General features: G+C 57.2%; 12 protein-coding genes across 12 annotated transcripts; 7 read left to right on the top strand and 5 right to left on the bottom strand.

The window, feature by feature from the left end:
* Positions 1–79: 79 nt before the first annotated feature.
* MYCTH_2302705 (uncharacterized protein) lies at positions 80–1,991 on the top strand. Its single transcript, XM_003662218.1, has 6 exons — positions 80–297; positions 410–532; positions 602–632; positions 825–1,327; positions 1,406–1,525; positions 1,586–1,991. The coding sequence occupies exons 1-6, from the start codon at positions 253–255 to the stop codon at positions 1,613–1,615; spliced, it is 852 nt and encodes a 283-aa protein (XP_003662266.1). The 5' UTR covers positions 80–252; the 3' UTR covers positions 1,616–1,991.
* Positions 1,992–2,001: 10 nt separating this feature from the next.
* On the bottom strand, positions 2,002–3,194 carry MYCTH_2078767 (uncharacterized protein; the record flags this gene model as incomplete). The annotated part of the gene is made up of 2 exons (XM_003662217.1): positions 2,894–3,194; positions 2,002–2,713 (listed from the first exon to the last, which is right to left on the bottom strand). Coding segments are annotated over exons 1-2 (906 nt in total), but the record flags the coding sequence as incomplete, so codon positions are not given.
* A 179-nt stretch (positions 3,195–3,373) lies between these two features.
* MYCTH_2302700 (uncharacterized protein) lies at positions 3,374–5,185 on the top strand. Its single transcript, XM_003662216.1, has 4 exons — positions 3,374–3,544; positions 3,598–4,742; positions 4,811–4,897; positions 4,951–5,185. The coding sequence occupies exons 1-4, from the start codon at positions 3,499–3,501 to the stop codon at positions 5,005–5,007; spliced, it is 1,335 nt and encodes a 444-aa protein (XP_003662264.1). The 5' UTR covers positions 3,374–3,498; the 3' UTR covers positions 5,008–5,185.
* Positions 5,186–5,645: 460 nt separating this feature from the next.
* Positions 5,646–6,961, top strand: MYCTH_2302698 (uncharacterized protein). Its single transcript, XM_003662215.1, has one exon. The coding sequence runs from the start codon at positions 6,041–6,043 to the stop codon at positions 6,641–6,643; it is 603 nt and encodes a 200-aa protein (XP_003662263.1). The 5' UTR covers positions 5,646–6,040; the 3' UTR covers positions 6,644–6,961.
* Positions 6,962–7,596: 635 nt separating this feature from the next.
* MYCTH_2302697 (uncharacterized protein) lies at positions 7,597–8,692 on the bottom strand. The gene is made up of 2 exons (XM_003662214.1): positions 8,162–8,692; positions 7,597–8,000 (listed from the first exon to the last, which is right to left on the bottom strand). Exons 1-2 carry the CDS (start codon positions 8,384–8,386, stop codon positions 7,638–7,640), a joined length of 588 nt encoding a protein of 195 aa, XP_003662262.1. The 5' UTR covers positions 8,387–8,692; the 3' UTR covers positions 7,597–7,637.
* A 95-nt stretch (positions 8,693–8,787) lies between these two features.
* On the top strand, positions 8,788–10,517 carry MYCTH_2302694 (uncharacterized protein). Its single transcript, XM_003662213.1, has 5 exons — positions 8,788–8,899; positions 9,044–9,202; positions 9,287–9,316; positions 9,438–9,785; positions 9,913–10,517. The coding sequence occupies exons 2-5, from the start codon at positions 9,127–9,129 to the stop codon at positions 10,170–10,172; spliced, it is 714 nt and encodes a 237-aa protein (XP_003662261.1). The 5' UTR covers positions 8,788–8,899; positions 9,044–9,126; the 3' UTR covers positions 10,173–10,517.
* Positions 10,518–11,016: 499 nt separating this feature from the next.
* MYCTH_92349 (uncharacterized protein) lies at positions 11,017–13,999 on the bottom strand (the record flags this gene model as incomplete). The annotated part of the gene is made up of 5 exons (XM_003662212.1): positions 11,017–11,058; positions 11,113–13,399; positions 13,461–13,623; positions 13,678–13,828; positions 13,901–13,999. 5 exons carry the CDS (start codon positions 13,997–13,999, stop codon positions 11,017–11,019), a joined length of 2,742 nt encoding a protein of 913 aa, XP_003662260.1.
* Positions 14,000–15,510: 1,511 nt separating this feature from the next.
* On the bottom strand, positions 15,511–16,184 carry MYCTH_2314896 (uncharacterized protein). The gene has a single exon (XM_003662211.1). It carries the CDS (start codon positions 16,008–16,010, stop codon positions 15,741–15,743), a length of 270 nt encoding a protein of 89 aa, XP_003662259.1. The 5' UTR covers positions 16,011–16,184; the 3' UTR covers positions 15,511–15,740.
* Positions 16,185–16,865: 681 nt separating this feature from the next.
* MYCTH_2302690 (uncharacterized protein) lies at positions 16,866–19,037 on the top strand. The gene is made up of 3 exons (XM_003662210.1): positions 16,866–17,343; positions 17,410–17,560; positions 17,639–19,037. The coding sequence occupies exons 1-3, from the start codon at positions 17,021–17,023 to the stop codon at positions 18,944–18,946; spliced, it is 1,782 nt and encodes a 593-aa protein (XP_003662258.1). The 5' UTR covers positions 16,866–17,020; the 3' UTR covers positions 18,947–19,037.
* Position 19,038: 1 nt separating this feature from the next.
* On the top strand, positions 19,039–20,754 carry MYCTH_2302688 (uncharacterized protein). Its single transcript, XM_003662209.1, has 2 exons — positions 19,039–20,179; positions 20,284–20,754. The coding sequence occupies exons 1-2, from the start codon at positions 19,534–19,536 to the stop codon at positions 20,589–20,591; spliced, it is 954 nt and encodes a 317-aa protein (XP_003662257.1). The 5' UTR covers positions 19,039–19,533; the 3' UTR covers positions 20,592–20,754.
* A 706-nt stretch (positions 20,755–21,460) lies between these two features.
* MYCTH_106609 (uncharacterized protein) lies at positions 21,461–22,369 on the top strand (the record flags this gene model as incomplete). Its single annotated transcript, XM_003662208.1, has 2 exons — positions 21,461–21,979; positions 22,143–22,369. 2 exons carry the CDS (start codon positions 21,461–21,463, stop codon positions 22,224–22,226), a joined length of 603 nt encoding a protein of 200 aa, XP_003662256.1. The 3' UTR covers positions 22,227–22,369.
* A 169-nt stretch (positions 22,370–22,538) lies between these two features.
* MYCTH_78274 (glycoside hydrolase family 76 protein) lies at positions 22,539–24,435 on the bottom strand (the record flags this gene model as incomplete). Its single annotated transcript, XM_003662207.1, has 5 exons — positions 22,539–23,354; positions 23,432–23,673; positions 23,738–23,796; positions 23,863–24,283; positions 24,357–24,435. 5 exons carry the CDS (start codon positions 24,433–24,435, stop codon positions 22,791–22,793), a joined length of 1,365 nt encoding a protein of 454 aa, XP_003662255.1. The 3' UTR covers positions 22,539–22,790.
* Between the last annotated feature and the right edge of the window lie 308 nt (positions 24,436–24,743).

Here is a 24,743-nt window from a genome sequence, read left to right as displayed (position 1 = left end):
GACCGGGGCCCACTTGGTCTCAGAAGGCCCGGACGTCACTGGTCGCGGCAGCTCGCTGCATTGACAACGAGTTGCCGAACCGCCAATCAAAGCGTTTAGACAAATTTCTCGTAACATCGTGGGCCAATTCCGACAGTCTGCTTCCCCCAACAATTCCCCAGAGACACGCAGCTTCACAGACTCTGCTGTCATCTTTCGCAACTTCCAACATCACAACCACCTCCCTTCCACACCCACAAAAGAATTGCCAACATGTCCGTTCCGGCTTTCCAGGATATCGCCAAGGCGGCGAATGACGTATGTCCAGTTCCGACCTCGGGAAAGCTCGCGCGCGGTGAAGCGGCATTTCTCGGGTGGTCACCCCATCAGAGGCGCGAACGGATGAATGGGCTGACTCTGCGCTCTCCAGCTCCTCAACAAGGACTTCTACCACCTCTCCGCCGGCACCATCGAGGTCAAGAGCAACACCCCCAACAATGTCGCCTTCAAGGTCACCGGCAAGAGCAGCCACGACAATGCGACCAGCGGCACGGTAAGTGTGGCGATCCGGCAAGGATGTGTATGACTCGGACGCGATGCTGACTGTCCGACCTTTTGGCAGATCGAGGGGAAATACACTGACAAGCCCAATGGTAATTCGAACGATTTCTTCTTCTACGACGCGCGCGTTGCACCCCTATGGATCCCACAATGGGTCGTGCTCGACTGGCATCTACAGCTGGGCCGGATCCGGGGACCCTCCCTCTACAGGCGCCCCGTCTAGTTGGCGGTGGCCATGGACGCGCATGGGTCAGCGCAGCTGCTAATGCGATGGAAACGCTCAGGCTTGACCCTCACCCAGACATGGAACACCGCGAACACGCTCGAGACCAAGGTCGAGATGGCCGACAACCTGGCCCAGGGTCTCAAGGCCGAGGGTATCTTTGCCTTCCTCCCGGCGACCCAGGCCCGTGGCGCCAAGTTCAACCTGCACTTCAAGCAGTCCAACTTCCACGGCCGTGCCTTCTTTGACCTGCTCAAGGGCCCCACCGCCAGCATCGACGCCGTTGTTGGCCACGAAGGCTTCCTCGCTGGCGCCTCGGCCGGCTACGACGTCCAGAAGGCCAAGATCACCGGCTACAGCGCCGCCATCGGTTACCAGGCCCCTACCTACAGCGCCGCCATCACCGCCACCGACAACCTGAGCGTCTTCGCCGCCAGCTACTACCACAAGGTCAACAGCCAGGTCGAGGCCGGCTCCAAGGCCACCTGGAACTCGAAGAGCGGCAACACGGTCGGCCTCGAGGTCGCCGCCAAGTACCGCCTCGACCCCGTCTCCTTCGTGAAGGTACGCCACACCTCGGCCGCCTCCTCTGTCTTTTTGCGTACCGAGTTCTGGAAGGAAGGATGCTAATCAATCGAACAGGCCAAGATCAACGACCGCGGTGTCGCCGCTGTCGCCTACAACGTTCTCCTCCGCGAGGGCGTCACCCTTGGCGTTGGTGCTTCCTTCGACACTCAGAAGCTCGACCAGGCCACCCACAAGGTGAGACCGACATCCACTGCTGACTTTTTTGTCTTGCCGAACGCTAACTCCGAAAAATAGGTCGGCACTAGCTTCACCTTCGAGTCCTAAGCTGCTCGCACCAGCCAAGGAGACGTGGGGTTTCGCGTTGGAAGGGGGCCTTGCGACCCACGCTCCGGATTGATTGCGGCTGATTGACCGTTGGTTCAGCAGCCGGTCGTAGCAAATCCACGGAGCGCGTTGTTCAGGACATGTTGCAGTGTACAGTAGACTCGTCAGCAGTGTAGTATGCATGAGTACTCCACGGTGCCGTGTCTTGCCAATGTGATCTTCATGAGAGATGGTATATCGTTGCAGCCTTAGTTTGTGTCATGATGCGTACATCACTTCCTTTTTCCTTCCTTGTCTACCCCGCCAGCGGTGGTCTCCTTTCCCCCCTTTTCGCCCTGCTTTGATGATGATGACGATGACGATGACGATGAGCCGTTCCCCCGGTTGAACATGCCAGATATCAGGAATGGCCCCATCACCACGATCGCCAGGATGGCTGCCACCCCAAAGAAGCTCATCGTCGTCGGCTTCTCCAGGTGGTCGATATCAACCCCGCGTTCCTTGGCGATCCGGTGCGCCCTCCTGTCATCCACCCTCCGCTGCGCACGCTCGTGCGCCTCCCGGTCAAAATGCGGCACGTCGTCCCGGTGTCCGAACGGGTCCTGACCCGGACCCATCCCGCCCGTTCCGAACCCACCACCACCCCCGCCAAACGCACCTCCGGGCGGGGGCGGAGGAGGAGGATGCGGTGGTGGTGGCGGCGGCGGCGGAGCACCTCTCGTATCCGTCCCGAACCCGGCACCGGTGCTCTCCTCGTGCGCGGCGCTGCGCTTGGCGCCGTAGGCGCCCCAGCCGCCGCTGCGGTAGAAGCTGGGCGGCGGACCCTGGAAGGCGCCGCGCCTGCGGCTGAGCCCGGAAGCCGGGCGGCCGCCGGCCGGGCCCGTGCTGTGGTAGGACCCCTTTCTCGGCGGTTGCTGCTGGTGGTGGTGGTGGTAGTGCGGATTCAGGAGGCGGGCGTGCTCGCGGTCGTAGCGGGCGCGCTTCTCGGCGTGGCCGAGGACCGCGTACGCCTCGCTGATGCGCATGAAGCGGGCGGGCGCGTGCGGGTCGGTGGGGTTGTGGTCCGGGTGGTGGCGCTTGGAGAGGAGGTAGAAGGATCTAAAGAAGGGGGGGAGAAGCCGGGCGGCGGGACGGACGCATCATCGAGGTTAGTGGATGGAGAGGTCGAGGGAGGAAGTGAAAGGGGACGGGAAGCGAAGCGAAGGGGGGGAAAGGGACGGGGAAGGAGGGAGCGGTAATGGGCTGATATGATTGGTATAAAGAGGGTACGGGACTAACTTCTTGATCTCCGCCGCGGTCGCGGTCGGATGCACGTTGAGCGTCTCATAATGATTCGTGGGACCGCTGGTGTTGCCATCAAGGCCGAGGGCGCGCGGCGAGGCGTGGAAGAAGCGATGGCAACTCCATGCTGCAGTTCGCGCTGGCAGTTGAGCGGGCCAGGCCGCGCTGGTGGAGGTATAGCGGAATGGCATGCCGCATCCTAATTGCTCCTACATTGTCTAGAAACGACGATAATGTTGAAAAAGCAATGGGGAGAGTCGACGCCGGAATTCTCCTCGATGGCGCTGTTCGCTGCGTGGCCCACTCTCACATCGGTGACGAAATCGTTTTTTTTGGGGAACCGATTGCGTAGCGTACGCAGTAAGGTTGAATCAAGGGCCCCTCCGTTTGGCGCATATCTTATCGCCGACAGCGTCCGTGCCACAGTACCCCGCGGCGTTGGAAATAACTAAAACGAATGTAGTTGCTTTGGCGGGGCGCAGCCAAAGACTGTTTGTTGGTTTTGGGTTTGGATCTTGGGATTTGGATTAAAGGCCGTCCGCCCCAAAGCTGGATTCTTACGGTTCCAGCAGCAACATTCCACTACCTCTTATCTTTTTGCGATGGCGGCACAAGCTCCCCCCTCTGAAGAGCTCGGACGGCTGAGCGGTAAGTGGCGTCGATGTGATACAAAGCTCAACCTTGCTGCTAACACTACATAGTCGAGGACTCCGGCGGTAAGCCCAAGCCGGATACGACTGCGGCCAGCAACGGTAACCAGAATCACGAGAGCGACGACTCTGAGGACGACGCCGAGGAGGCCGCTGCGCCCGGGGCGGCCGCCGAGGGCGCCAAGAAGAAGAAGAAGAAGAAGCCCAAGAAGAAGAAGAAGAAGCCGACGCAGCAGTCAGACCCCCCGCGCGTGCTGATCTCGCAGCTCTTCCCGGATCAGAAGTATCCCAAGGGCGAAGAGGTCGAGTACGTGAACGAGAACAGGTATCGCACGACCAACGAGGAGAAGCGCCACCTCGACAACCTCAACAGCGACTTCCTCAACGACTACCGCCATGCCGCCGAAGCGCATCGCCAGGCCCGTCAGTGGGCGCAGAAGAACATCAAGCCCGGTCAGACCCTGACTGAGATAGCCAACGGCATCGAGGACGCCGTGCGCGCTCTCGTGGGGCATCAGGGCCTGGAGGAGGGTGATGCTCTGATTGCCGGCATGGGCTTCCCTACCGGCCTGAGCATCAACCACTGTGCGGCTCACTACACGCCCAACGCGGGCAACAAGATGGTCCTTCAGGAGGACGACGTGATGAAGGTGGATATCGGAGTGCACGTGAACGGCAAGATTGTCGACAGCGCCTTCACCCTGGCCTTCAACCCCCGGTACGACCCGCTGCTGGAGGCCGTCAAGGCCGCCACCAACGAAGGCATCAAGGAGGCCGGCATCGACGCGAGGCTCGGCGAGATCGGCGGCGCCATCCAGGAAGTCATGGAGAGCTACGAGGTGGAGATCAACGGCACGACCTACCCGGTCAAGTCGATCCGCAACCTGAACGGACACACCATTCTTCCGTACAGCATCCACGGCACCAAGAGCGTGCCGATCGTCAAGTCCAACGACACGACCAAGATGGAGGAGGGCGACGTGTTCGCCATTGAGACATTCGGGAGCACGGGCAACGGCTACGTGCACGAGGAGGGCGAGGTGTCGCACTACGCCAAGCGCACCGATGCGCCCAAGGTCGACCTCCGCCTGAGCTCGGCCAAGTCGCTGCTGAACGTCATCACTAAGAACTTTGGCACGTTGCCGTGGTGCAGGCGTTACCTGGACCGCCTCGGCCAGGAGAAGTACCTACTGGGCGTGAGTGATTGCGGTCCTACGCACAAAACGAAGAGGGAGGGGCCAGCATGCTGATGATTGTTAACAAGTTGAATAACCTCGTTGCGAACGGCATCGTGGAGTCGTATCCGCCGCTGGTTGACAAGAAGGGCTCGTACACTGCCCAGTTCGAGCATGTAAGTGACCGACGTCGGCCAACGAGAGGGAATATCGTCGCTAATGCTCGCAGACCATCCTCATCCGACCTACCGTAAAGGAGGTCATCAGTCGCGGAGACGACTACTAAACTAGTTGAACCGTCAGAATAAGATCGGGTCTGCAATGGACTCCCTCGGGCGGTAAGGTTGGGGCATGTGTCGCAGGCTTCCTTGTATGTACTGTACATACATATGGACAGTAGTTACTCGTACTCAGGTACAGCGTACAAACATCGGCACTGCATATGCACCATCACTGCAGACAAAACGGTCAAAAGACTAAAGCCGCTCGGTGTGGAGACGAGATATTGAGACGCCGATCCGAGACCGCTGGGGTGTTTGCGGGGGGCCCCGTTCTTCACAAAACGGTCCGAACCGTCACCGATCTCGAGTTCGCGGATTGCTCGCGTGTTTTGTTCGGGATCGCCGTGGCCTGCAACTTTGTCAGAATTGGCCACTGGTAGAGAAGGTGGCCAACGCGGGGTCCCCGATGACGCACGGGGTAGCGGGCGGTGACGGCTTGGGTACGGAAGTAATTACTTGTAATGTTGGAACGGAAACCGTTTGACCAGCCCTCTTATTAGGACGGACCCGCCCAATGATTGGATTGAGTTTTGCTCCAGACCAACCCGCACTCTTCCGAAGATTTTTCATCGACGCCCCACGCTGTTCTTTTTGCGGGTAGTTAAGCGAGCTCGGCATTGCCAGGGGGGGTTGCCACTTTCTCCGATAAGTCGAGATTTCGCGCCTATCCAACCGCTAGTAAGAGGTTCATACAAAAAAAAGACTCGCAGCCGAACAAACACCCCCCCTTCTGCGGGTTTGTTAGAATTCGCTCTTGCCCGTGCCACAGTGATTACATTCTTTTCTTTTCCCTCCGAAGCACAGGAGCAAGATTCATATTCCAATCCAAGTCGACAACGCGAAGGTCGATTGTCGGATTTCAGAACCCCCTTACTCCAGTCTTTTCAGACTCGCAAAACCGAGGGAGAAAAAAAAAAATTAGTTGCCGATCTTTCCGCGACATTCCCTCGGCACGCGACCGCAACCGGACATCCGGGCGGCAAGCCTTGAATTGTATCGTTGAAGTTCTCGACGACACTTGAACAAACACAAATCAAAATGAAGGTCTTCTCCAACACTGAAGTCTTCAACTACACCTGGGAGGAAGTATCGACCGCCAACTGGCGGAAATACTGCCCATGGAACCAAAAATCGACGCACGTGGTGGCGGTCGACACGATCAGCCGGACGGTTGACCCCGAGACGGGCATCCTGCGGACGGAGCGGCTCATCACCTGCCGGCAGAGCGCGCCCGACTGGCTCAAGAGCCTGATGGGCGGCAACATCGAGGACTCGCACGTGTTCGAGACGTCGTACGTCGACCCGCGCAACAAGACGGTCACGATGGTGTCGGCAAACCTCACGTGGAGCAACCTGATCAACGTGCAGGAGACGGTCGTCTACCGCCCGCTCAACGACCAGCAGACGCGCTTCGAGCAGGCCGCGCAGATCACGGCCCTCTGCGGCGGCTGGCAGCGCATCAAGAACCGCATCGAGGACACCCTCGTCAAGCGCTTCCACGAGAACGCCGTCAAGGGCAAGGAAGGCTTCGAGGCCGTCCTGGCCATGAGCCGTCGCGTGTTCGCCGAGGAGCGCGAGCGCGAGCGCCTGTCGCTGCTCCAGGCCCAGGCTGGCAACATCCGGGCGGCCGCTACCGCGTAAAAAGGGGGCGAGGGAGACTTGCGGATAACATCAGATAACATCAATTCACCGTCTCGCCTGGCGGGCGAAAACAGCGACGTGCAGCAATAAATCATTAGACAGCCCCCGACTGCCCCGGGGGGGGGGGGGGGGGGGAAGGGGGGTCAGAAACAACATCGAACCGTGCTCGTCCGAGGCAATAAAGAGGGGCGATGCACCTACAACGACGGACAACGAAACGGACGCATCATCATCATAAGAAAAAGAAGGACTTTCTTGCATTTCTCAGGTGGGGCCGCGCTTTGTTTCTTTCAAACGGCCTCGCCTAGGGACGGATGGGAAAACCACGCGGGGTTCATTAAAACGGCGGCATTAGAAGCGATTTATGCGAGCGGGTTGGGTAGCATGGCGTCACGGTTGAATCATTTTTGATATTTTTTTTTTTGCTCTTCCTCTTCTCTATTCCCTCTCCGTTTGTACAGTACCATGGCGGGAATACAGGGCTGGGCCGTCTGAATTACGGAGTCCCCAGGGATCGAGATGCTCCGACGGGTCAGGCGACTGGAGTGGAGAGTTTGGCGTGTGGAGGTTTCGTCTTTCGTGTACAGATTAGAGACTCCGCTCCTCTTCTGGCTTGGTTTGCATGGCGAGGCGTGATGGATCCCTCATCGGTCTTGCTGCAGGTATCTAGAGCGGCTATAGAGGATAGATCTAATGTTAGAAGAGACGAGACAAGCTTTCAGCTTCAATACTGCGCTTTGCGCTCATGTTCTGTTGTGACCTGTCTGCTGTAGAGACACTCGAATGAATCAGTAATCATCTCTTCCTCCTGTATTATTCGCAGCCGACCGCACAAAGTACATTTCATTCAGTTGATATCAATATTCATGAACTAGTTACTGCACCCCCTAATCCCCTCAACAAACCATCCATCCCTTATACAATCATCTACAATATTCCCCCCCCCCCCCTTCCCCTTTTTCCTCCCCTCCTCCTACTTCGCTCCTCCTCCTCCTCAAGCGCCTCCCAGTTTCGCCTCGCACCGCCCAAGGTAATACCCCAGCAGCCGCCTCGTCTCGTCGTCGATCCTCCTGCGCCTCCTCCTCCCTCTCCTCCTCGTCCCGTCCTCCGTGCTGTCACCGCTGCCGTCGCTACTGGTACTACTGCCGGTGGTGCTCTCGAGGACTCGCCGCAGGAAGGAGGCGGCGTCGGCGTACCGCCGGAAGAAGTAGAGCTCCTCGGCGGCGTGGAGCAGTTCTTGGGCGGCGGGCTTGGGCAGCGGCTCGTCGTCTTCGTCGTCGTCGTCGTTGTCCTGGCTGTTATCGGTGGTGCTGGTGGTGGTGAATGCGGATGGGAGGAAGGAGATGAGGGAATGGATCTTTTGTTATTGGTTCGAACCCCCCCCCGGGATGTGTGTGTGAGTACTGTTCAAGGAGGGAACGCTTTTTTTTTGGAAACTCGAGAGGGAAAAGAAAATAGATGACGAAGGGAGCTGAAAGAGAGAAGGGGGAAAGGGGGGGAGCGCATAGGGGAACTCACATTGCCGTTCTCTACCTTGGGCCGGTAGGAGTGTTTCAGGGCCTGGAAGGCTTCCTCGGAGAGAGCGGTTCGTTCGGCGCGGGTGGGTTGGTACTCGGTTGTTGGGCCGGCGGCGTTGGTCGTTGACGTCGTTGTGTCGCCGGGAGGGGCGGCCTCTTCGGGGTCCGAGTCGGCGAGGTTGAGGGACAGGAGGAGCAGGTTGGAGTCTGCTCGGTCGTTGTCCATCTCTCTGTCCTCTTATTTTCCTCCTTCCTCGAGAAGAGGGAAACGGAAAGTAAATATTAAAATACAAATAGAAAATCGTTAAGGTGCCGAGTGTCTGTCCAGTCCGATGACTATCCCACAAGTTGGTGGCGGGAGAAAGAGGGGTTGTCGCCTTGTGCTATGTATTTTTTTTTTTTCACTACCCAGTTTGACTCAATTCGTATATCCCTTTAGTAGCGAATCTGGTCTAAAATTACAGCGTGATATCATGAGGTTGCCCAGTTGCGATGCATCTGTAAGGGCTACTGGCGAGTTACTGAAACTTGGAAAGGTGAGGGAGATTGAATTGGTTTGCGATTTGAGTCGGCGCGGGGCGCGGGGCGGGGCGCCGTGCGGAACCAAAACCAGGGCCGTGCCGTCTAATCACACACCTCCACCTCCGGCACTCCTCCGATCTCCGTTTCACCACCGAGCTTGAACCGAAGGAATTTCGCCAACTACTATGTAGTCTTTCTTAACACTAAGGGTCTACGAGTGAGTATAGCCTAAATCTGGACTTCATCATCTGTGGAAGGCGAGCTGCTTCATGCCAAAGCGCAAAGCCTCAGCATTGAATCAAGAGAACCCCCTTCCCGGGACGGAAGCCGCCACACCATGCTAATACCCAGATTTCGCTAGGTCTGCCGTGGTTTTGATACCAAGACTGATATCAGAGAAAGCTTATTGTTTTGGTTAATTTTCTCGTGGATCGACCAGCAACCATGGACGAAACACTCGGTCGTCTGCTCGACCGGTCCTGGGACTTGTTCCTGAAAACGCCCGAGGACACGCGATTCTGTAAGTGTGATCCTTCGCGTGAAACAACAAGATCGCCCTACCACGTCAGATCACCCTGGTCACTCACTCACTCGCTTCTCCCAGTGATTGCCGTTGGCGGCATTCCCGGTTCAGGTAAGTACGGCTCTCTCCCCTCGAACCAACCTCGCCTTGTTTTTTTTTTTTTTTTTTTTTTTTTTTTCATCGATCGTCCCCTGTTCCCCCGTACCATCTGACTGAACTGAAATCTCCACAGGCAAAACCACCCTCTCCAAGCGCCTCACGGCCGCGCTCAACGCCCGGCACGCGGCCCAGTTCCCCGGGCGGCCCCCCGTCGCCGTGTTCGTGCCCATGGACGGCTACCACTACACGCGCGCCCAGCTCGACGCCATTCCGGACCCGGCCACCGCCCACGCCCGCCGGGGGGCCGAGTTCACCTTCGACGGCGCCGCCTTCTTGCGGCTGGTCCGGCGCCTCAAGGAGCCGCTGACCGACGGCTCGCCCACCGTCCTGGCCCCCTCGTTCGACCACGCGCTCAAGGACCCGAAGGAGGACGACATCGCGGTCGAGAGGACGCACCGCATCGTCGTGCTCGAGGGCAACTGTAAGTTCCGTTACACATATGAAGACATATAACAATGGTCAAAGAAAAAGAAAAGAAAAAAAAAGTGAGTTCCTAGACAGACTAACAAACACCACAATGAAATATGAAAATGAAAAACAAAAAAAAGACACCCTCCTCAACAAGCCACCCTGGTCCGACGCGGCGTCGCTCTTCTCCTTCACCGTCTTCGTCTCGGTCCCGCGCGAGGTTGCCCGCGCTCGCCTGGCGGCGCGCCACCTGGCCGCCGGCCTCGTCGCCACCCCCGAGGCCGCTGACCGCCGCGCCGTCGAGAACGACCTGCCCAACGGCGACGAGATCCTCCGGCTGCGGATCCCCCGCGTGGATGAGGTGGTCGAGAGTCGGGAAGACGGCGGGTGGGCGAACTAGCCCGAGGAGAAAGGGGAGGGAGGGATTTGGCTCATCACCATTTTTTTCGGTTTTGTTGACCGCGAGCGACCTTTGCACAGGAGACTCGTCATGGTCAATGATGGGGCATGCTTCACCAAATTACCCACCACCCGCCATTGTGGAATAGCTTCTCGTGACGCGGGCCCGCGGATAGATCATGCTAGAAAAAGGAAGGATGAAGCCAAAGATAGTGCAGCGAATATCCGTCCTCTGCGTGGGTAGCATTTGGTTACTCAACAGTATTAACTAAACCAACAAAGACGCGAACTATCCGTCTTTCCTACTACCTACACACTCAGTTTCCTTTTAAATAGCTAATGCCTGCCACGACCCCCGTGTTCTCGCGCTCCCACACCAGTGGCCGAAGCCAATGCTTCAACTACCAGGGATGCTCTTTTTGATGCTTCGGTTGGTCATTAGTCTAAAGGCCATCACCATTCTCCATTTCACTGACAGAGATTTCTGTCTTCATATTTCCGCGCCCAATAAGCCCAAAGAAAACCCCAACAACTTGAAGAGGTTCTTGGCGGATAAACTGCAGAGAGGAAAAAAAGAAGCCAATGAGCAATCGAGAGATACCTGGCGAGAGAATCTGGCAACCGAAAAGAAAACTCGAATGTGGTGGCCATGGCCGAAATCGTTGTCGTACCGTCAACCATGAGGTACCCGAGATATTATAGTACAATACTCTGAACAAGTTTTTCGGAATCTTCAGTGACTGCAAGGTCGTTCTCATGAGTCGTAGCAGATCATGGCAACGATAAGAGACAGGACGAATGTCCACGTCTGCAAATCCAGAATTGTGGCAATGGCGGAATTCCCATCACTGTCGGGTGTGTTTAGGGGTGTAAAAGTTGAACTTCCCCTAGCTGGAGGGTCCAGCGCCAGTACTATGTCTAGATGCCTCAAGACCACGCACTTTGGGTTGAGCTGCTTGAGGCTCTCGCTGGGCAGCAGTCGAGGCGGGCTGCGAGCACACCTCCCTCAAAGTTCGCGCAGCAAATCCCAACTGCTCGGTCGGAGTAGTAGGCGGATCCGACTTCGACTGCGGGGCCGTCGGCGAACGGATAGAGAGGCGGGAGATGCCCACCGTAACGGTCTCGACTTTATCAGCCCGCTTCGGGGTAGACGCTCCATAACTAGAACTTGTGGCAGCTGGTGGCGGGCTGCCATCGACATCAGGTACCCGAGGTTTCACAGGCTCTCTCTGCGTGTTGGTGTCTTCGGGTAGAGGAAAGTACAGGTCCGTGAGGTCCTCCGTCCCTGCGGTTACCTTGTCCTGGGGCTGAAGCTGGCCGAGTTCCTCCAGGCAGCTGTGCTTTGACCACGCTTTTTCATACCGCGGGCCTGTGAAGAAGTTGGCAGCCTTAACGACTGACGTGCCGGATGCCCAACGCGAACCTTGGAGACCTTTTTCCTGGGATGCACTCATTTTCTCGACGATGGGAACGGTGGCTTGACCCTCTTCTGACGCTGGTTTGGGCTCCCGAAAGTCCGGTTTCGAGGGAGCGGTCTTCCCGAGAACCCAATCCATGGCGTCCCTAACCCTCGCAACCTGGGCCTTGTCAAAGTTCGTATTCCGCTCGTTATCCTCTTTATCCGCTCCCCGAGAGGCGACCACCCGCCGAGGAAATGTTGAAGCGCCTTGAGACAAGGAGCTGGAGCCGGTTCGCAGCAAGCCATTGCTGGGCTCTGGCATATACGGGATGTTGGCCAAGCCACCCGGAGGCATTACTGCTCGATCCCTCATGGACAGAAGCTCGTCCAGAGCGTAGGTTTGTCGGGATTTGAACACATTTCGCTGTGCACTCAGCTTGGCCGCCAGTTCAGACTCAAAAACCCTGGAGATTTCGTCCTTGATTGCCTGAACCTGTCCATCGTTGAATCCCTGCCCCCTGGCGCTCTTAACTGTGTGCTCTAGAAAGCCCATCTTTACCCCCCTGGCAGTCTGGTCCAGTTCTTCCACGGTTCTCGTTCTACCAGCTACTTCGCTGAAGCAGAAAAATTGAAAGAACAGCCTGGCTGTTGCTGAAACTATGTTTCTGAACATTCGCATTGAAGACTCATCGATGTCTGCACTGTTATTGTGGCGGTATGACTGGAGCGTGGACAGCAAATTAGTGGCCTCCGCTTCGTGTTCATCAGTGGCGGTGCCAGCAGCGGCATGTTGTTTCATCTTTGATGTTTCCAGCACGTTCGCCTGCCTGACTGGAGTGTTCTGCTGCCTCAAACTGTGAGGCGCCAACACGGTGTTGCAATGGCTGTCGGCCGTAGCATCGGCATCGCTCACGTCCTCGCCAACGCAGCGGTTCTCTGTGGGTAGAACTGTGGCCCGGCTGTGAGAGGCGGGTGCCACGCTGCTGGCCGGAGAAGCGGCCCGGGCGAGCGCTGTATTTGAATCGACCACGGGTTTAGGGGTCACTAATGGCTTCGCGTTGACATGAGGTTTCGAGTCCGCTGCAGAACAATGTGTAGCCGGGGTGGTTGAGCGTGCCACCCGAGTTTCAGTTGACGTGTCCTGTGGGCAGGTAGCCCCAACCGCCCGATCCGCCCGAGTGACTGCAGAGGCCAGTCCGCTGCTCGCTGCAGCTAAGGGGGGAGCAGAAGCGGAGATCGAGGCCGAGTCGACTAGGGCCACATCGTTCTCTGCTAGGATCGACCGAACGGTCTCGACAAAGTCCATTAGGTCGCTGGAAGTACCGAAGAAAATGTGGTAACTATGTAATGTGCTCCCATCTTGGAATGTGGCGCCCAGCAGGTTGTCAGCGCCGCTAGAATAGTCGTACCAGGCAGACATGGCCCATTGGCAGTACTTGCGGTTGAACAAAGCCACAGTAAAGAAACCGAGCTCTGGTCGCTTGGCAGCCGATAAGATAATGACGGAGCGCATCGCAGGGTGGACATCCCGACTCAAAAAGTTGGCTTCGGTCTTGAAAAGGACATCTGTCACGTCGAAAGGCAGGGGAGCGTCAGGAGTGGTGACCACCTCGGGTATGGGCACTGGTAAGGATGGCACAACCGGAGGGGGACGCAGTCGCGCCGGTCTCATCATAGGGTTGATCGCAGCAGGCTGGGGCCTAGCGCTGGTTGAAGGAACTGGCTCCCAGCCATTGTTTGCCCGGCTAGAAGAAGCAGTGATCACTTGGTTCATGTCGTGGCGAGTTTGCCATCTCTGAGCCGCGGATTCTGCACGTTGACGAGCGGAACTTGGAGAATATTAGCATGATAACCCTCCAAAAATAGCAGAAAACACAATGAACAGCTGACCTTGAACTTCGCTGATCGAGGATTCTCATCGTCACGTCGACGACCCGATGCTCTCGCGATTGGCAGGTGCTAGCATTATCATAGATTCTGCCGCCACCAAGATCGTCCAAGTTCTTGACACCTTCGGCGTCTTCGTCGTCGAAGGCGCCAGCCGCAATAGCATCTTCAAAAGCTTAGCCATGCAACCGACCCATCGATGGACACTAAGCTGACGTACCTCTCCATACATCACCAAGTGACGTTGTTGGGGCGGAAGGCTGGCGGTGCTGGGTGCTGGATCTAGCATTGTGGTAGTGACGGGCATGTTTAGAGGCCTTGGGACCATCGTCCAAGGGTAGTTGGTCAAGCCGTGCGCTGCCGAGGTCGTCCTGAAGAGAAATACAACAGTCAACGTTTGGACAATCATCGAACATGGGACGAGCCAACGGCCAAGAGCTAACCATCATGGCCTGAATAGCGGCCTGTTCCTTCATCTTGGCCTCGACCTCGGCGGGGGATAAGCCCTGAAGGGTTGGACCGGAGCGATCAGAATACTCCATATCGGCTGAGAGGTCGGTACGAGTGATGGACAATTCAGTTGGCTGATGTCAAGGCAGTTGAGTCGCGTCTTGTCTGATCCAAGAGCGACTCAGAGAAAACCTAGGAGAATGGGTCAGAATCTGAAACCAAAAGGCAATTCTGAAGGCTGAAACAATGGAAAGTTGACGGGAGATATGAAGGAGCACGCAAATGGAGTGGCAAAATCTGTTGAATTTTGCCTGAAAAGCAGAGACTGAAGCGATGGGAGGACAAGAAAGGGTAGGAAGATCGGAAGCTAGTAGTGCTGATTGTCAAAGCTGTGGAAGGCGCGTTGTTGGGAAGGTGGGGAGAGAAGAGAGGGATAAAGAGGTAACTGCTACGAGAGGAGATTGGGCAACTTACCACAGCAAAAGACGTAGTCGAATCCGTAGAGATGCTTCTCTACGTAGGGAAGGCGAGGAAAAGAGGGCGAGTCGATGATGCTTGAGCGACTTATCCGCCGATGAAAGGCGATTAAGCTCAAAGAAAGGGCCGAGCCTGCCTTTCTGATGCCTCAGACGTCAGGCGCAACAGACGAGCCCAGAAAGGCAGCGGCCCAGGAAGAAGTAGAGTTCAAGCTGAAACGAAGTTCCCAGAGACCTGCTAAGAAGTAATTAGGCAATGGATTTGTTGTGAGATGGTCGAGGAAGCTTGTGGTTGGTTATATTGAAATCAATGTGCTCTCTTTTCGTTGAGTGGGGGAGACCAATTTGATGCCTTGGGTTTTTGGTCGAAAAGCGAAACCGTTGGTTGGATCCGCGTTGGTCTTGCTCCGGTTAGATAGGGCGCAGAGGCCCTCAACTTCAAGGCTCGGCGACATGTGCGAAGAGAGAGGACGTAGGACCAACATCAGATCGCGGGTGGAAGCGGGCCTGGCATTGACGGGGAAACAAAGTGGTGATGGTGCGAGAAGGGAGAACATGAGCACTATGCGTAACCCTAAGCATATGGTATGACAGAAGTTACGGGACTGTCTCCCCACAAGTTCCAGCAGATAAGAGCAAGCATGGGAGCCCACAGGTTGTTCGAATGTTTAACATTAGATTCGTGGCCCTGTGTGAATCCCACAGCATGATGGTGCAGACACGATGAGGCTTGCGTCAACTGTTAAGAGCAGGCTTCGGAATGCTCTCATAAAATGCTCTCATCAAATGCACCCCCTAGCCATGTTGCCTGGTTCATTGTTTACTTTACCCCTTTTTTTACTCGGGGGCATTGCAGCATGGTCCGTGCACGACCAGACAAACAGCAACGACATACGGATCACATTGTGCAGCATCACGTGTGCCTAGCACCTAGATGATATATGTGCTTGGCTCTCTAAAATTCACGGATATTAACTGTCCGCATGTAGGATGAGATGTTTCCGTAGAAATGCTCTCAGACACCGGAGAGGTATCCAAACCTAGCGTCTTCAACATCAAGAGTTACAGACGACCACTTGGGCGGTATACATCAAGCAGGCAGGTTGGGAGAGTATCCGAGCAAAAATGAGGGTGATTCACGGTGTCATGATATTTCCGCGCCGTAGATGTGTACTTTTGTTTTGAAATACAGTCGAGAGTCTGACCAGCCTCACCCCGACCTATTCCAGGATCTATTCCAGGATTGCCGAATTGTCCCAGCACATGAGAAATGCAAAGATGAAGAAACGCCTTAGAAGCATAACCCACAGCTGATACAATTGCCTCAATTGTCGTCCATTCCTTTGACAACATCCGATCAACTCCTGGCGTCCTTGGGCGGCTCATTTAGGCCGTCCTTGCCTTGTCGACCGATCCCGCTCATGTCGATCTCGTTCGAGGCCTTGGTGGCAGGCTCGCGCAGGCCGGAGGTGACGCCGGCACCGGTCGAGACGTCGCCGGCGGAGACGCCTTCGCTGGACGTGGTCTTCATGTTGGCAGACTTCAGGTCAGAGGCGGCAGGCGGCTGCTCGGGAAGAGGCAGGTTGGCCTTGACCCTCTCGATCTTCTCGGCCTTGGACTCGGGCATTTCTTGGTCGACTGTTAGACTTGATCTTGGTGGCCCAGACCCGGGGCTCAAGAGCGGGTTTGACAGAGTGTGAAGGGGGATTGGGGTTTTTGAGGATGTTGTTCTTGCGGGATAAGTGATTGTGGGTGATTGGGTCTTGATTTGCAATGTTGAGTTTAAACTTGTAGAAAAGAGAACGATCCATCAATTGCCTGGCCTACTCTTCTGTTTCTTTAATACACCAGAAGCAGAGTCGGGATGAGGGTTGTTGACAAGAGGTATAAGGATGATGTCAATGACGTCACTGATCTTCAGGGAGCCAGGCGCTCTTCAGCAGTTGAACAAGGCAGTGAAACTGGAGCCGGAGGCAGAGGGAACGAGTGTTGTGAATTCGCTGGTCAGTGGCTCTCATCCCGGTTCGAAACCCACTTCGTCCAACAAAAGACGTGACGAGCAAATAAATAGTGATTGGGCCGACGATCAATTCAGGTACAATTTGGATCATGGCAACTGTTCGACTCAACCAAGGCCAGATTCAACAAGGTCGCTTTTACATTGTCTCCGAACTCCACGTAGGACCTTGTTCTTGACCTGTAGCTTGACTCTTTCCCATCCGGGTAACCCTATGGAGGTTATGAGCGTACTGTACGGATGCATGCACATACGATACAGTATTTGTATTGTGCAACACCTTCCATGGCGTGAGGAGAGAGTTAGAAGGCGACCCTAACCCTTGGACCCAGCCAAGATCCTCCCCGCAAAGTCCGTACTATGTACTCCGTGGTGCCATTCGGGTCCGAACTCGCCCGACGCGCCGGCGGTCGCGATGCGCCCCAAAAACTTCCGATCCAATTGCGACCATGGCAATCTCGAAATTTCTGGCAGGGAGGTGCAGCCGCGGCAACAACAACAACCTGCAAGATCGCCCCCAATAACGGCCACGTCCTGCAATGCATGCCTGCGCTATCGCTCGACTAAGATTCCTGGGGAATACGCCTGCGATGCAATGACATATACCGCGTCCATCAACGATGCTAAAACCGACTTTTTCGTCCTTGTTTGCGAAGCGCCTCGGCGCGAGCTGGACTTGCGCCCGATGTCGCACCCAGGCGCCCAGACCGAAGACTTCTGGAGCGGCGCTTCCAAGGCGATATGGCATTGGCACCTCTACGAGACCTTGGCTCGCATCACAACCTAGGCCGAAGCCGCGTCGGCGGGCAGCGGTACTGCTAGCGGCGGCCGGAGGATGGGCCGCCGCGATGCTCGTCTCCGTCGGGGACGACATCATGAACTCTTACGAGGCAATAGAGCGCTCGGGGAGGGTGGCATCCACTCTCGTGCTCTGTATAAACGAGTGAGAAACCCTCCTGGGTCGACTGCCCACTAGCCCATAACGCAATTCCGTACTGAGACGCAGCAGCTACAGAACGACGCTCAACCAGCGGGACAAGCTCGACGACCCGGACGAGAGGGAACACGTGCTTAAGGCCTGCCATAAACGGTGCGCCCTCAGGACGTTGAGGGTTCTCGAGAAGAATGGCGGCATATTCATCAAGTTGGGGCAACATTTGGTAAGGAAACCCCCGAGTCTCTCCCTTCCCCGGAAGGGCTCTTGAGCGTGGCCAGGAAGGTTATTGACCTTGGCTCAGAGCGCCATGAACTACCTCCTTCCCGCGGAATGGACCACGACCTTCATACCCCTCCAGGACAAATGCCCGGTGTCCTCGTTCGAGTCCATTGAGGAGATGTTCAGGAAGGACACGGGCGGGGAGCTCTGGGACTACTTTTCCGAGTTCTCGCCCGAGCCGGTCGGTGCCGCGTCGCTAGCACAAGTCCACCTGGCAACCATCAAGGAGACGGGCCAGAGAGTGGCGGTCAAGGTCCAGCATCCGAGCCTGGAGAAGTTTTCCAAGCTCGACATGTCGCTCACCAGCTTCACCTTCTCGGCTCTCAAGCGCTTCTTCCCCGAGTACGACCTCGAGTGGCTGTCGTCCGAGATCGAGGTTTCGCTCCCCATCGAGCTCGACTTCCGATGCGAGGCGGAGAACGCGCGACGCACGAGGGAACATTTTGCCCGCATTCCCGAGCTACCGCTCGTCATACCAGACGTCGTCTGGGCAAAGAAGCGCATCCTCGTCATGGCCTGCGAGGCCGGCCACCGGCTCGACGACCTCGACTACCTGGACTCGAATGGGATCGACCGAGGCGAGGTGTCGGCCACGCTGGCCAGGATATTCAACGAGATGATCTTTGGCGACAACGCGCCGCTGCACTGCGACCCGCACGGGGGCAACATCGCGATCCGCAAGAACCCGGCGCGGCGCGGGCACAACTTCGACATCATCCTGTACGACCACGGGCTGTACCGGGACATTCCGCAGACGCTGCGGCGCTCGTACGCCAAGATGTGGCTGGCCATCATCGACGGCGACATGGAGCGGATGAAGAAGTACGTGACCGAGGTGGCCGGCGTGGGCGAGGACAAGTTCCCGCTGTTCGCGTCGGCCATCACGGGCCGCGACTTTAGCGTCGTCAGCTCGTCCATCACCAAGCCCAAGGACGCGAGCGAGCAGAAGACGATGAGCGCCGCCCTGCAGGAGGGCCTGCTCGTCGACCTCGTGCAGATGCTCGGCCAGGTGCCGCGCATCATCCTGCTGATCCTCAAGACCAACGACCTCACCCGCAGCCTGGACGAGAACCTGCACACCCGCGAGGGCCCGGCCCGCCAGTTCCTGATCCTCGCCCGGTACTGCATGCGGACCGTCTTCTACGAGCAGCTGGACGAGATCCGCCAGCGGGGTTCGCTGCTCTGGCCGCCCAACGCGCTGAGGGTGCTGGCGGCCTGGCTGGGCTACGTGAGGGTGGGCATCAAGCTCCAGGTGTTTGAGCTGTGGATTGGCATCAAGCGAGCGTTTGGATACCACGACGGGATCGGTCTGGGGAGCGGCATTGCATAGAGAGATATCTATACCTCGGTTCGGTTCGGAACACTTTGCATATGGAGTTAGTCGGCTGATGCATTTTCACGGCATGTCCAGTCGGTTTATTCTGTCTTTTTCTCTTTCTTTTTCTGTTTCTTTTTTTTCTTCTTCTTTTAATTGTGGATATCAAAGATAAACGAAAATATACCATGAGCTTGTTCAGAGAGAGGGTGGCCGGATGCGGGGCCGGCGCCCTCTCAGTGTTGAGGCATTGGGCCAGAAGAGCTCGTGTGTAAATCCGTTCATGCAGATGCCGGATCGTGTTGTCTAGCTCGAGGCGCAGCAATGGGCAGCAAAGGACAGGGTTGATCGATTGATGCCCAGGTAAGTAGACTCCACCACAGGCGCATCAACACTGCCATGGCTGCCTAGAGGGCGAGAACAGTTAAGGCTGAGTGGTGCCTGCTCATCTTGTGCATATTCATCACTAAAGGTTCGTTCTTCTTAACAACACCTAGCTGGCGCCATTCCCCTTAATCATCCGTTGCCTAACACAATTGACGACGACAACGACGACGACTATAGCAATAACAGCTACAACATCGTCCAGCCGCCAACGAACAATGTTTTTCAAACGCGCGCCGGCCCACCCCAGCCACAAGCACGACAGCAACATCATCCCGGTCAAAACAAGCTACGTGTCCAACCCGGTCGCCCTGCCGCCCGGCTTCCTCACCACTGCCCCGCCCGACGCGCGGCCGCCGACGGCGAAGCGCATCGACTTCGCCTCGTCGCCGCTGCCCGAGTACGCGGGCCGGTACGCGGCCGTGCTCGACCACGTCCTCTCGCCGTCCGAGTGCGCCGCCCTGCTGGCGCTGGCCGAGGCGAGCGTCCCGCCGTCGTCGGGGCCCGACAACAACGCCGCCGCCGCCGATAATGACGACGACCCCTGGCGCCCCGCGCTCGTCAACGTCGGCGGTGGGTTCGAGGTCCTCCAGCCGGACTACCGCAACGGCGACCGGATCATCTGGGACTGCCAGGAGGTCGTCGACCGCATCTGGGCCCGCTGCCTCGCCGCCGCGGCGGCGGCGGCGTCCGGCGGCGTCGAGGGGGATGCGGGGTTGCTCGAGCGGGCCGCTGCCGTCGGGGCCGGCGAGGTCGCGATTGTCGGTCACGATCCGCGGCAACGGGACGGGGCCAGGTGGGAGTTCTCGAGGGTGAACGAGCGGATGCGGTTCCTGAGGTACAAGAAGGGCGGCTTCTTTAGACGTGTGTATATTTTCTCTCTTCTCTTCTCTTCTCCGCACTCCACTTCCGTTCTCTTGCGTCGTCGGGCCCCATGGGGGAACCAAGGACTGACTGGCTCGCACTAGCACACTGTGACGCGCCCTTCGTCGACGCCCGAGATCCGTCGAGGAACATCCAGACCATGTTCACCATCCACCTGTACCTGAACGACTCCGACGCCGAAGTCAAGGGGGCGGAACTGGTGGGAGGAGCCACGACCTTCTACTCGAGTGACGGGAAACGGAGGATCGACGTCCATCCCAAGGCCGGAAGGGTGCTCATCTTCCAGCACCGCCGGTTGCTGCACTCGGGGGACGACGTGCTCCGGGGAACCAAATACACCATGAGGACAGACATCATGTATGAGCTCAAGTTCCCGGAAACAAGGAAGTAGGGGTTAGGGGAGGAATATCAAGGAGGGATTCTATTGAGAAATGTCAAGGGGGTAGAAGTCTCAGGGAGGAATGTGTGGAAATATTTACCCATATAACGAATGGATACTTTAATCTGCAAAGCGGTGCGACAGGCGCACCATGATTATCACTTCATAAAACAAGAATAATAATAATAATATAATAATAATAATAAAAGACGTACATTAGCTAGGTAAACCTCCGATCTCCTCAGCCGTCCTCTTCTTCCCGTACATGGTACCGTACCCAGCAGGGGGGGGGGGGGTTCCTTTTCAAAGACTACTAGTAGGGTTCGTTCACTCGTTTGCCAAGAATGCGGTGGAGTTCAGTCTGTCACCAACCAAACCCCGCGTCTTATCTTCACCGCGTAATCCCTACAAGCACACATACGTTTTTTGTTCATACAGGTTCCTTCGTCCAACCTGTATCTGGAGTGTACCTACCTACTGCGTAGTTACGTGGGATTCATACGTCCGCGCGCTCACCATCCCCGCCTCGACGCCTTCCCACTCACACTTAATCACACTAATCTTGAACATCACCACGAACTATCTACCTACCGATTCCATCATAATTATATACTAGTATATAGCGCATTCACCCAGCCGCCCCCCCCCCCCCCCCCAAAAAAAAAAAAAAAACGATGCCCCTCCCCGACTTCACATCCCAGACCACCTTCCCCCCTTTCACCTCCCTCCCCTTCACCACAGCGCCCACCCCCGCCCCGTCTCCAGGAGAGCACGAAGCGGACGAGGAGGAGGAGGTAGCAGTGTCAGTGTCAGAGGAGAAGGAGAAGGAGAAGGAAGCCGGGGGGGCCACCTACTACCTGCTGGGCGAGATCGCCAACAACATGACGCTGACCAAGCCGACGCTGGTGTGCACCGACGCGGCGGGGACCCGCTTCGCCGTCGTGTTCGACTCGCGCACCGGCGCACCCCCCGGCGTCGGGACCGCCGACGACGCCGACCCCGACGACGCCCTCGACCTCGCCCGCCTCGGCTACAAGAAGGGCGCGACCCTGGTCCTGCCCGGCGCCCGGCGGACCCGGCCCCGCGACAGCAGCGGCGGGAGCAGCGGGGCCGGCTTCGTGAGCCTCTCGCGCGCCGACGAGGCCGGCGTGCGCGTCGTCCCGGCCGGGTTGCGGGTCCTGACGCGCGTGGGCGCCTCGCTGCGGGCGAGGGATGGGGATGGGAACGAGGGCGGGGGCGGAGACGGTGCAGAGGTCGGGGGAGGAGGAGGAGGAGGAGGCAGGCGGCCCAGGGGGTGCGAGAGCTGCGGGAGGACGACGAGGAAGGGCGCGGAAGCGGAGGAAGGAAAGGCCGGGTTGATGAGGTGTACTGGATGCGGGGAGATGGAGTATTGTTCTAAGGTGAGTTCTTTCTTTTTCTTTTTTTTTTTTTTCCCGTTTATTACTTCGCTGGCCCCGCTGCCCCCGCCCCCCGCCCTTCCAAGATGGGATCAAAGAAGGGGAAAAGGGGGAAAAGTGAGAATTGAGGAAGGACGGGGTGACTTAACGACTCACGGCAACGTAGGAATGCCAAATTAAGGGATGGAACGAGGACGGCCACAAGGGCGAGTGCAAGGTCATCAAAGCTATCCGTGCCGTTTGGCCATGACGTGGAGCTCTTGCGAACGACATCGGCTTCGGGACGGCGGAAGATCGTCATGTTCCCGCATGGCTTCGCATACACTCGAAAAGAGCTCCTCTAGAGAGAGAAACCAACTCGCCGTGACCCTTGAAATGAAGAGCTTTCGTCTTACATACCGGCCCATCCCGGGTCTGACGAGACCCTCCCTCTCTTTTTCAGAAGGAATAGGTTCGTGCTCCATTTGCCTCTCCGTTCTTCGTTCTTAACCCAAACCAGCAAGGGCTCGGTTCTCGACCGATGACGAACGCGTCAGCAGCTAATCCAAGAAAACAAAACAACCGAAAAGCCAAACAAAGCCAGCTGGAAGAAGTAACTAACTAGCTTCACTCAAGTATGTACTCCGAAGAACTAGATGGATATATCGATGTCACGTAGCCAACCCAAACACCAGAAACCCGGGAAGAACAGATGAAAAGCAACGACAGAAAAAGAACGGAACGCCCTCCAAATCGATCCTGCCTACTACATGCCAGCCACTCTCCACTTAGCCCGTCGCGTAGTGTACCTTTTACATACATACCCAATCCAAAATCAAACCCCGGTGCTCATCCACCCAAACGTGCCGACTCCCGCAGCTATGAGGAGAATGGTAAGAATGCCGGCACCGGCTCTGTCTCCGCCCGTGATCTGGCGCGGCTCGTTCAGCGTGCTGCGCGAGTTCGTCCCGGCCAGGGGATCGCCCTTGCTGGTGCCGCCGGACATGTTCGTATAGGGCGGCGGGCTCTGGTCGATCAGCAGCGACGACACGGCAGCGAGGACGTTCATCTGCTGGCCGGCGCCGTGGCTGCCGTCGTACTGGCGCTTGCTCCACTGGAAGCCACACGTGCGACCGTTGGCCTCGCCCGTGCAGGTGCTCACGGCGGCCTCGGTCGACGTCTTGAGGACCGGGAGGATCTTCTCGGACAGGATGGGCGCAACCTGCGTGGCCGTAGCCAACCAGCGGTGCAGGTACCCCTTGAAGCTGAGCATGTCGGCCGTGCATGTCATGCCCTGCTCGCATGCGATCTCGTACGCCACCCCGTCGGGGAAGAACGTCTTGATGGTGGCGTCGGCCAGGCCCTCGATGGCCTCTCTCCACTTGTCGCTACCGTTGGTCTGTGGGCCGGCATCCGTTAGCAGCCGCATGCGAGAGCCGGCCGCGGTTGTGCGGGGAGGAACAAACAGGAACTTACATAATTGTACATGAACGCCGCGCCGAGGAGGTAGACGGCGTTGTTGTACGAGAACTGGGCACGGTTGATGTCGGTGCAATTGTGCTGCACATGCCCTCCGTCGTAGATGTTGTACTGGTCGTCCATGTAACCGACGCCCCTCACCCAGTCCCATGTTTTCTCGGCCCACTCGGCGTATGTTTTGTTGCCGGTGTAACGCGCTAGTCGTGCGCCCAAGTTAAAGAAACAGCCGTTGGCAATGCCTGGTTGCTGTCAGCGCGGACTGAACAACCCGGCAGCGTCCATGTGAGGGGGGTTGTCTCTTACTGTTCTTGTAATCGTATCCGTTGTTGGAGAGGTAGATCTGCCACCGCAACCCGCCGTTGCTGTTCTCGATTAGTCCGGGTCTTCAGAAGGCCTGGAGCTGGACAAAACGGAAAGGGGACCCGTACCAAGTATCGTCGTGCTCTTCGGGGGAGGCCTGGGTGTTGAAGACGGCTTGGGCGAGAGCGAGCCACTGCGGCTGGTCGGCCGGTGGATTGGGAAAGTTGTTCTCGGCGGCAGTCATGGCCGACATGCCCCAGAATGCCTGGTCGTCGTTGCCAAGCGAGGCCGTGTAGTTGGGCGGCCTATAGTCCCGATCTGGGCCAACCTGAAAAAGCATCGCTTGGGTGACCAGGTCGTTGTACGTCGAGTCGCCCGTCAACTTCCAATAATCGATGAAGGTCCCCCACATGGCACCGGCCTCCCACCAGTAGTAATCACCATTCGGGGGAGGACCAGGCAGGATTCCGGGCGTCTGCCCTGACTCGTTTCCGTGATAGTACTGCAAAAGATCCCAAGCGACGTCCGCGGCGGTCTTCTTGATGCCGTCTATTGCGTCGCTCTTGTCAGTCTTGGGCAGGAGATTGATGAAGGGTCGACAGTAAACTACTAGGTAACTCACCGGTTGTCGCAATGCTGTAGGCGGCGCTTGCGACGCCGGCCCCAGCAAGGGCGGCGGCCGCGAACCGTGTCCAGACCATCTTCTTCGACTTTTTTTTTTTTCGATTTTGAAATAATCAAGCGAGTGACTAAGGTCGGAGGCGCAAGGCGCGAAACAACGAGAGCAAGGGCAGGTCTTTGGCTGCGCAGACGACGACCCCGTCTCACAAACTTGCAGTGCCAGGAAGAGGGGTCTTGCGGCGCGGCTTGGCCCAGGAGAAAGAAAGGAAAACTTGGAACGACGGGTGCTGTGTTCCCCAGTCGATGAGTATGTTAGTGTGGGCTGTGTGCCCCTGGCGCGACTTCCTCTCGGGGGGAGGGGGGTACGCAAGCAACGATAGCCACACGC

The sequence above is a fragment of the Thermothelomyces thermophilus genome, chromosome 2, assembly GCF_000226095.1.
Source record: "Thermothelomyces thermophilus ATCC 42464 chromosome 2, complete sequence".
In the NCBI taxonomy this organism is placed as follows: domain Eukaryota; kingdom Fungi; phylum Ascomycota; class Sordariomycetes; order Sordariales; family Chaetomiaceae; genus Thermothelomyces; species Thermothelomyces thermophilus.
This window is presented reverse-complemented; position numbering and strand designations above follow the sequence as displayed.

What these genes read in the sequence shown, in the direction of transcription:
- MYCTH_2302705 (XM_003662218.1), top strand. Translation starts at nt 253, where the DNA reads ATGTCCGTTCCGGCTTTCCAGGATATCGCCAAGGCGGCGAATGAC. An exon ending in TCGCCAAGGCGGCGAATGAC is followed by an intron (nt 298 to 409) that starts GTATGTCCAGTT and finishes TGCGCTCTCCAG; the next exon opens with CTCCTCAACAAGGACTTCTA. An exon ending in ACAATGCGACCAGCGGCACG is followed by an intron (nt 533 to 601) that starts GTAAGTGTGGCG and finishes ACCTTTTGGCAG; the next exon opens with ATCGAGGGGAAATACACTGA.
- MYCTH_2302700 (XM_003662216.1), top strand. Translation starts at nt 3,499, where the DNA reads ATGGCGGCACAAGCTCCCCCCTCTGAAGAGCTCGGACGGCTGAGCG. An exon ending in AGAGCTCGGACGGCTGAGCG is followed by an intron (nt 3,545 to 3,597) that starts GTAAGTGGCGTC and finishes AACACTACATAG; the next exon opens with TCGAGGACTCCGGCGGTAAG. An exon ending in ACACTGCCCAGTTCGAGCAT is followed by an intron (nt 4,898 to 4,950) that starts GTAAGTGACCGA and finishes TAATGCTCGCAG; the next exon opens with ACCATCCTCATCCGACCTAC.
- MYCTH_2302698 (XM_003662215.1), top strand. Translation starts at nt 6,041, where the DNA reads ATGAAGGTCTTCTCCAACACTGAAGTCTTCAACTACACCTGGGAGGAA.
- MYCTH_2302697 (XM_003662214.1), bottom strand. Translation starts at nt 8,386, where the DNA reads ATGGACAACGACCGAGCAGACTCCAACCTGCTCCTCCTGTCCCTCAAC. An exon ending in CCAAGGTAGAGAACGGCAAT is followed by an intron (nt 8,001 to 8,161) that starts GTGAGTTCCCCT and finishes CAATAACAAAAG; the next exon opens with ATCCATTCCCTCATCTCCTT.
- MYCTH_2302694 (XM_003662213.1), top strand. Translation starts at nt 9,127, where the DNA reads ATGGACGAAACACTCGGTCGTCTGCTCGACCGGTCCTGGGACTTGTTC. An exon ending in GCCCGAGGACACGCGATTCT is followed by an intron (nt 9,203 to 9,286) that starts GTAAGTGTGATC and finishes CGCTTCTCCCAG; the next exon opens with TGATTGCCGTTGGCGGCATT. An exon ending in CGTCGTGCTCGAGGGCAACT is followed by an intron (nt 9,786 to 9,912) that starts GTAAGTTCCGTT and finishes AACAAAAAAAAG; the next exon opens with ACACCCTCCTCAACAAGCCA.
- MYCTH_2314896 (XM_003662211.1), bottom strand. Translation starts at nt 16,010, where the DNA reads ATGCCCGAGTCCAAGGCCGAGAAGATCGAGAGGGTCAAGGCCAACCTG.
- MYCTH_2302690 (XM_003662210.1), top strand. Translation starts at nt 17,021, where the DNA reads ATGCTAAAACCGACTTTTTCGTCCTTGTTTGCGAAGCGCCTCGGCGCG. An exon ending in CTCGTGCTCTGTATAAACGA is followed by an intron (nt 17,344 to 17,409) that starts GTGAGAAACCCT and finishes GAGACGCAGCAG; the next exon opens with CTACAGAACGACGCTCAACC. An exon ending in TCAAGTTGGGGCAACATTTG is followed by an intron (nt 17,561 to 17,638) that starts GTAAGGAAACCC and finishes ACCTTGGCTCAG; the next exon opens with AGCGCCATGAACTACCTCCT.
- MYCTH_2302688 (XM_003662209.1), top strand. Translation starts at nt 19,534, where the DNA reads ATGTTTTTCAAACGCGCGCCGGCCCACCCCAGCCACAAGCACGACAGC. An exon ending in GAAGGGCGGCTTCTTTAGAC is followed by an intron (nt 20,180 to 20,283) that starts GTGTGTATATTT and finishes GGCTCGCACTAG; the next exon opens with CACACTGTGACGCGCCCTTC.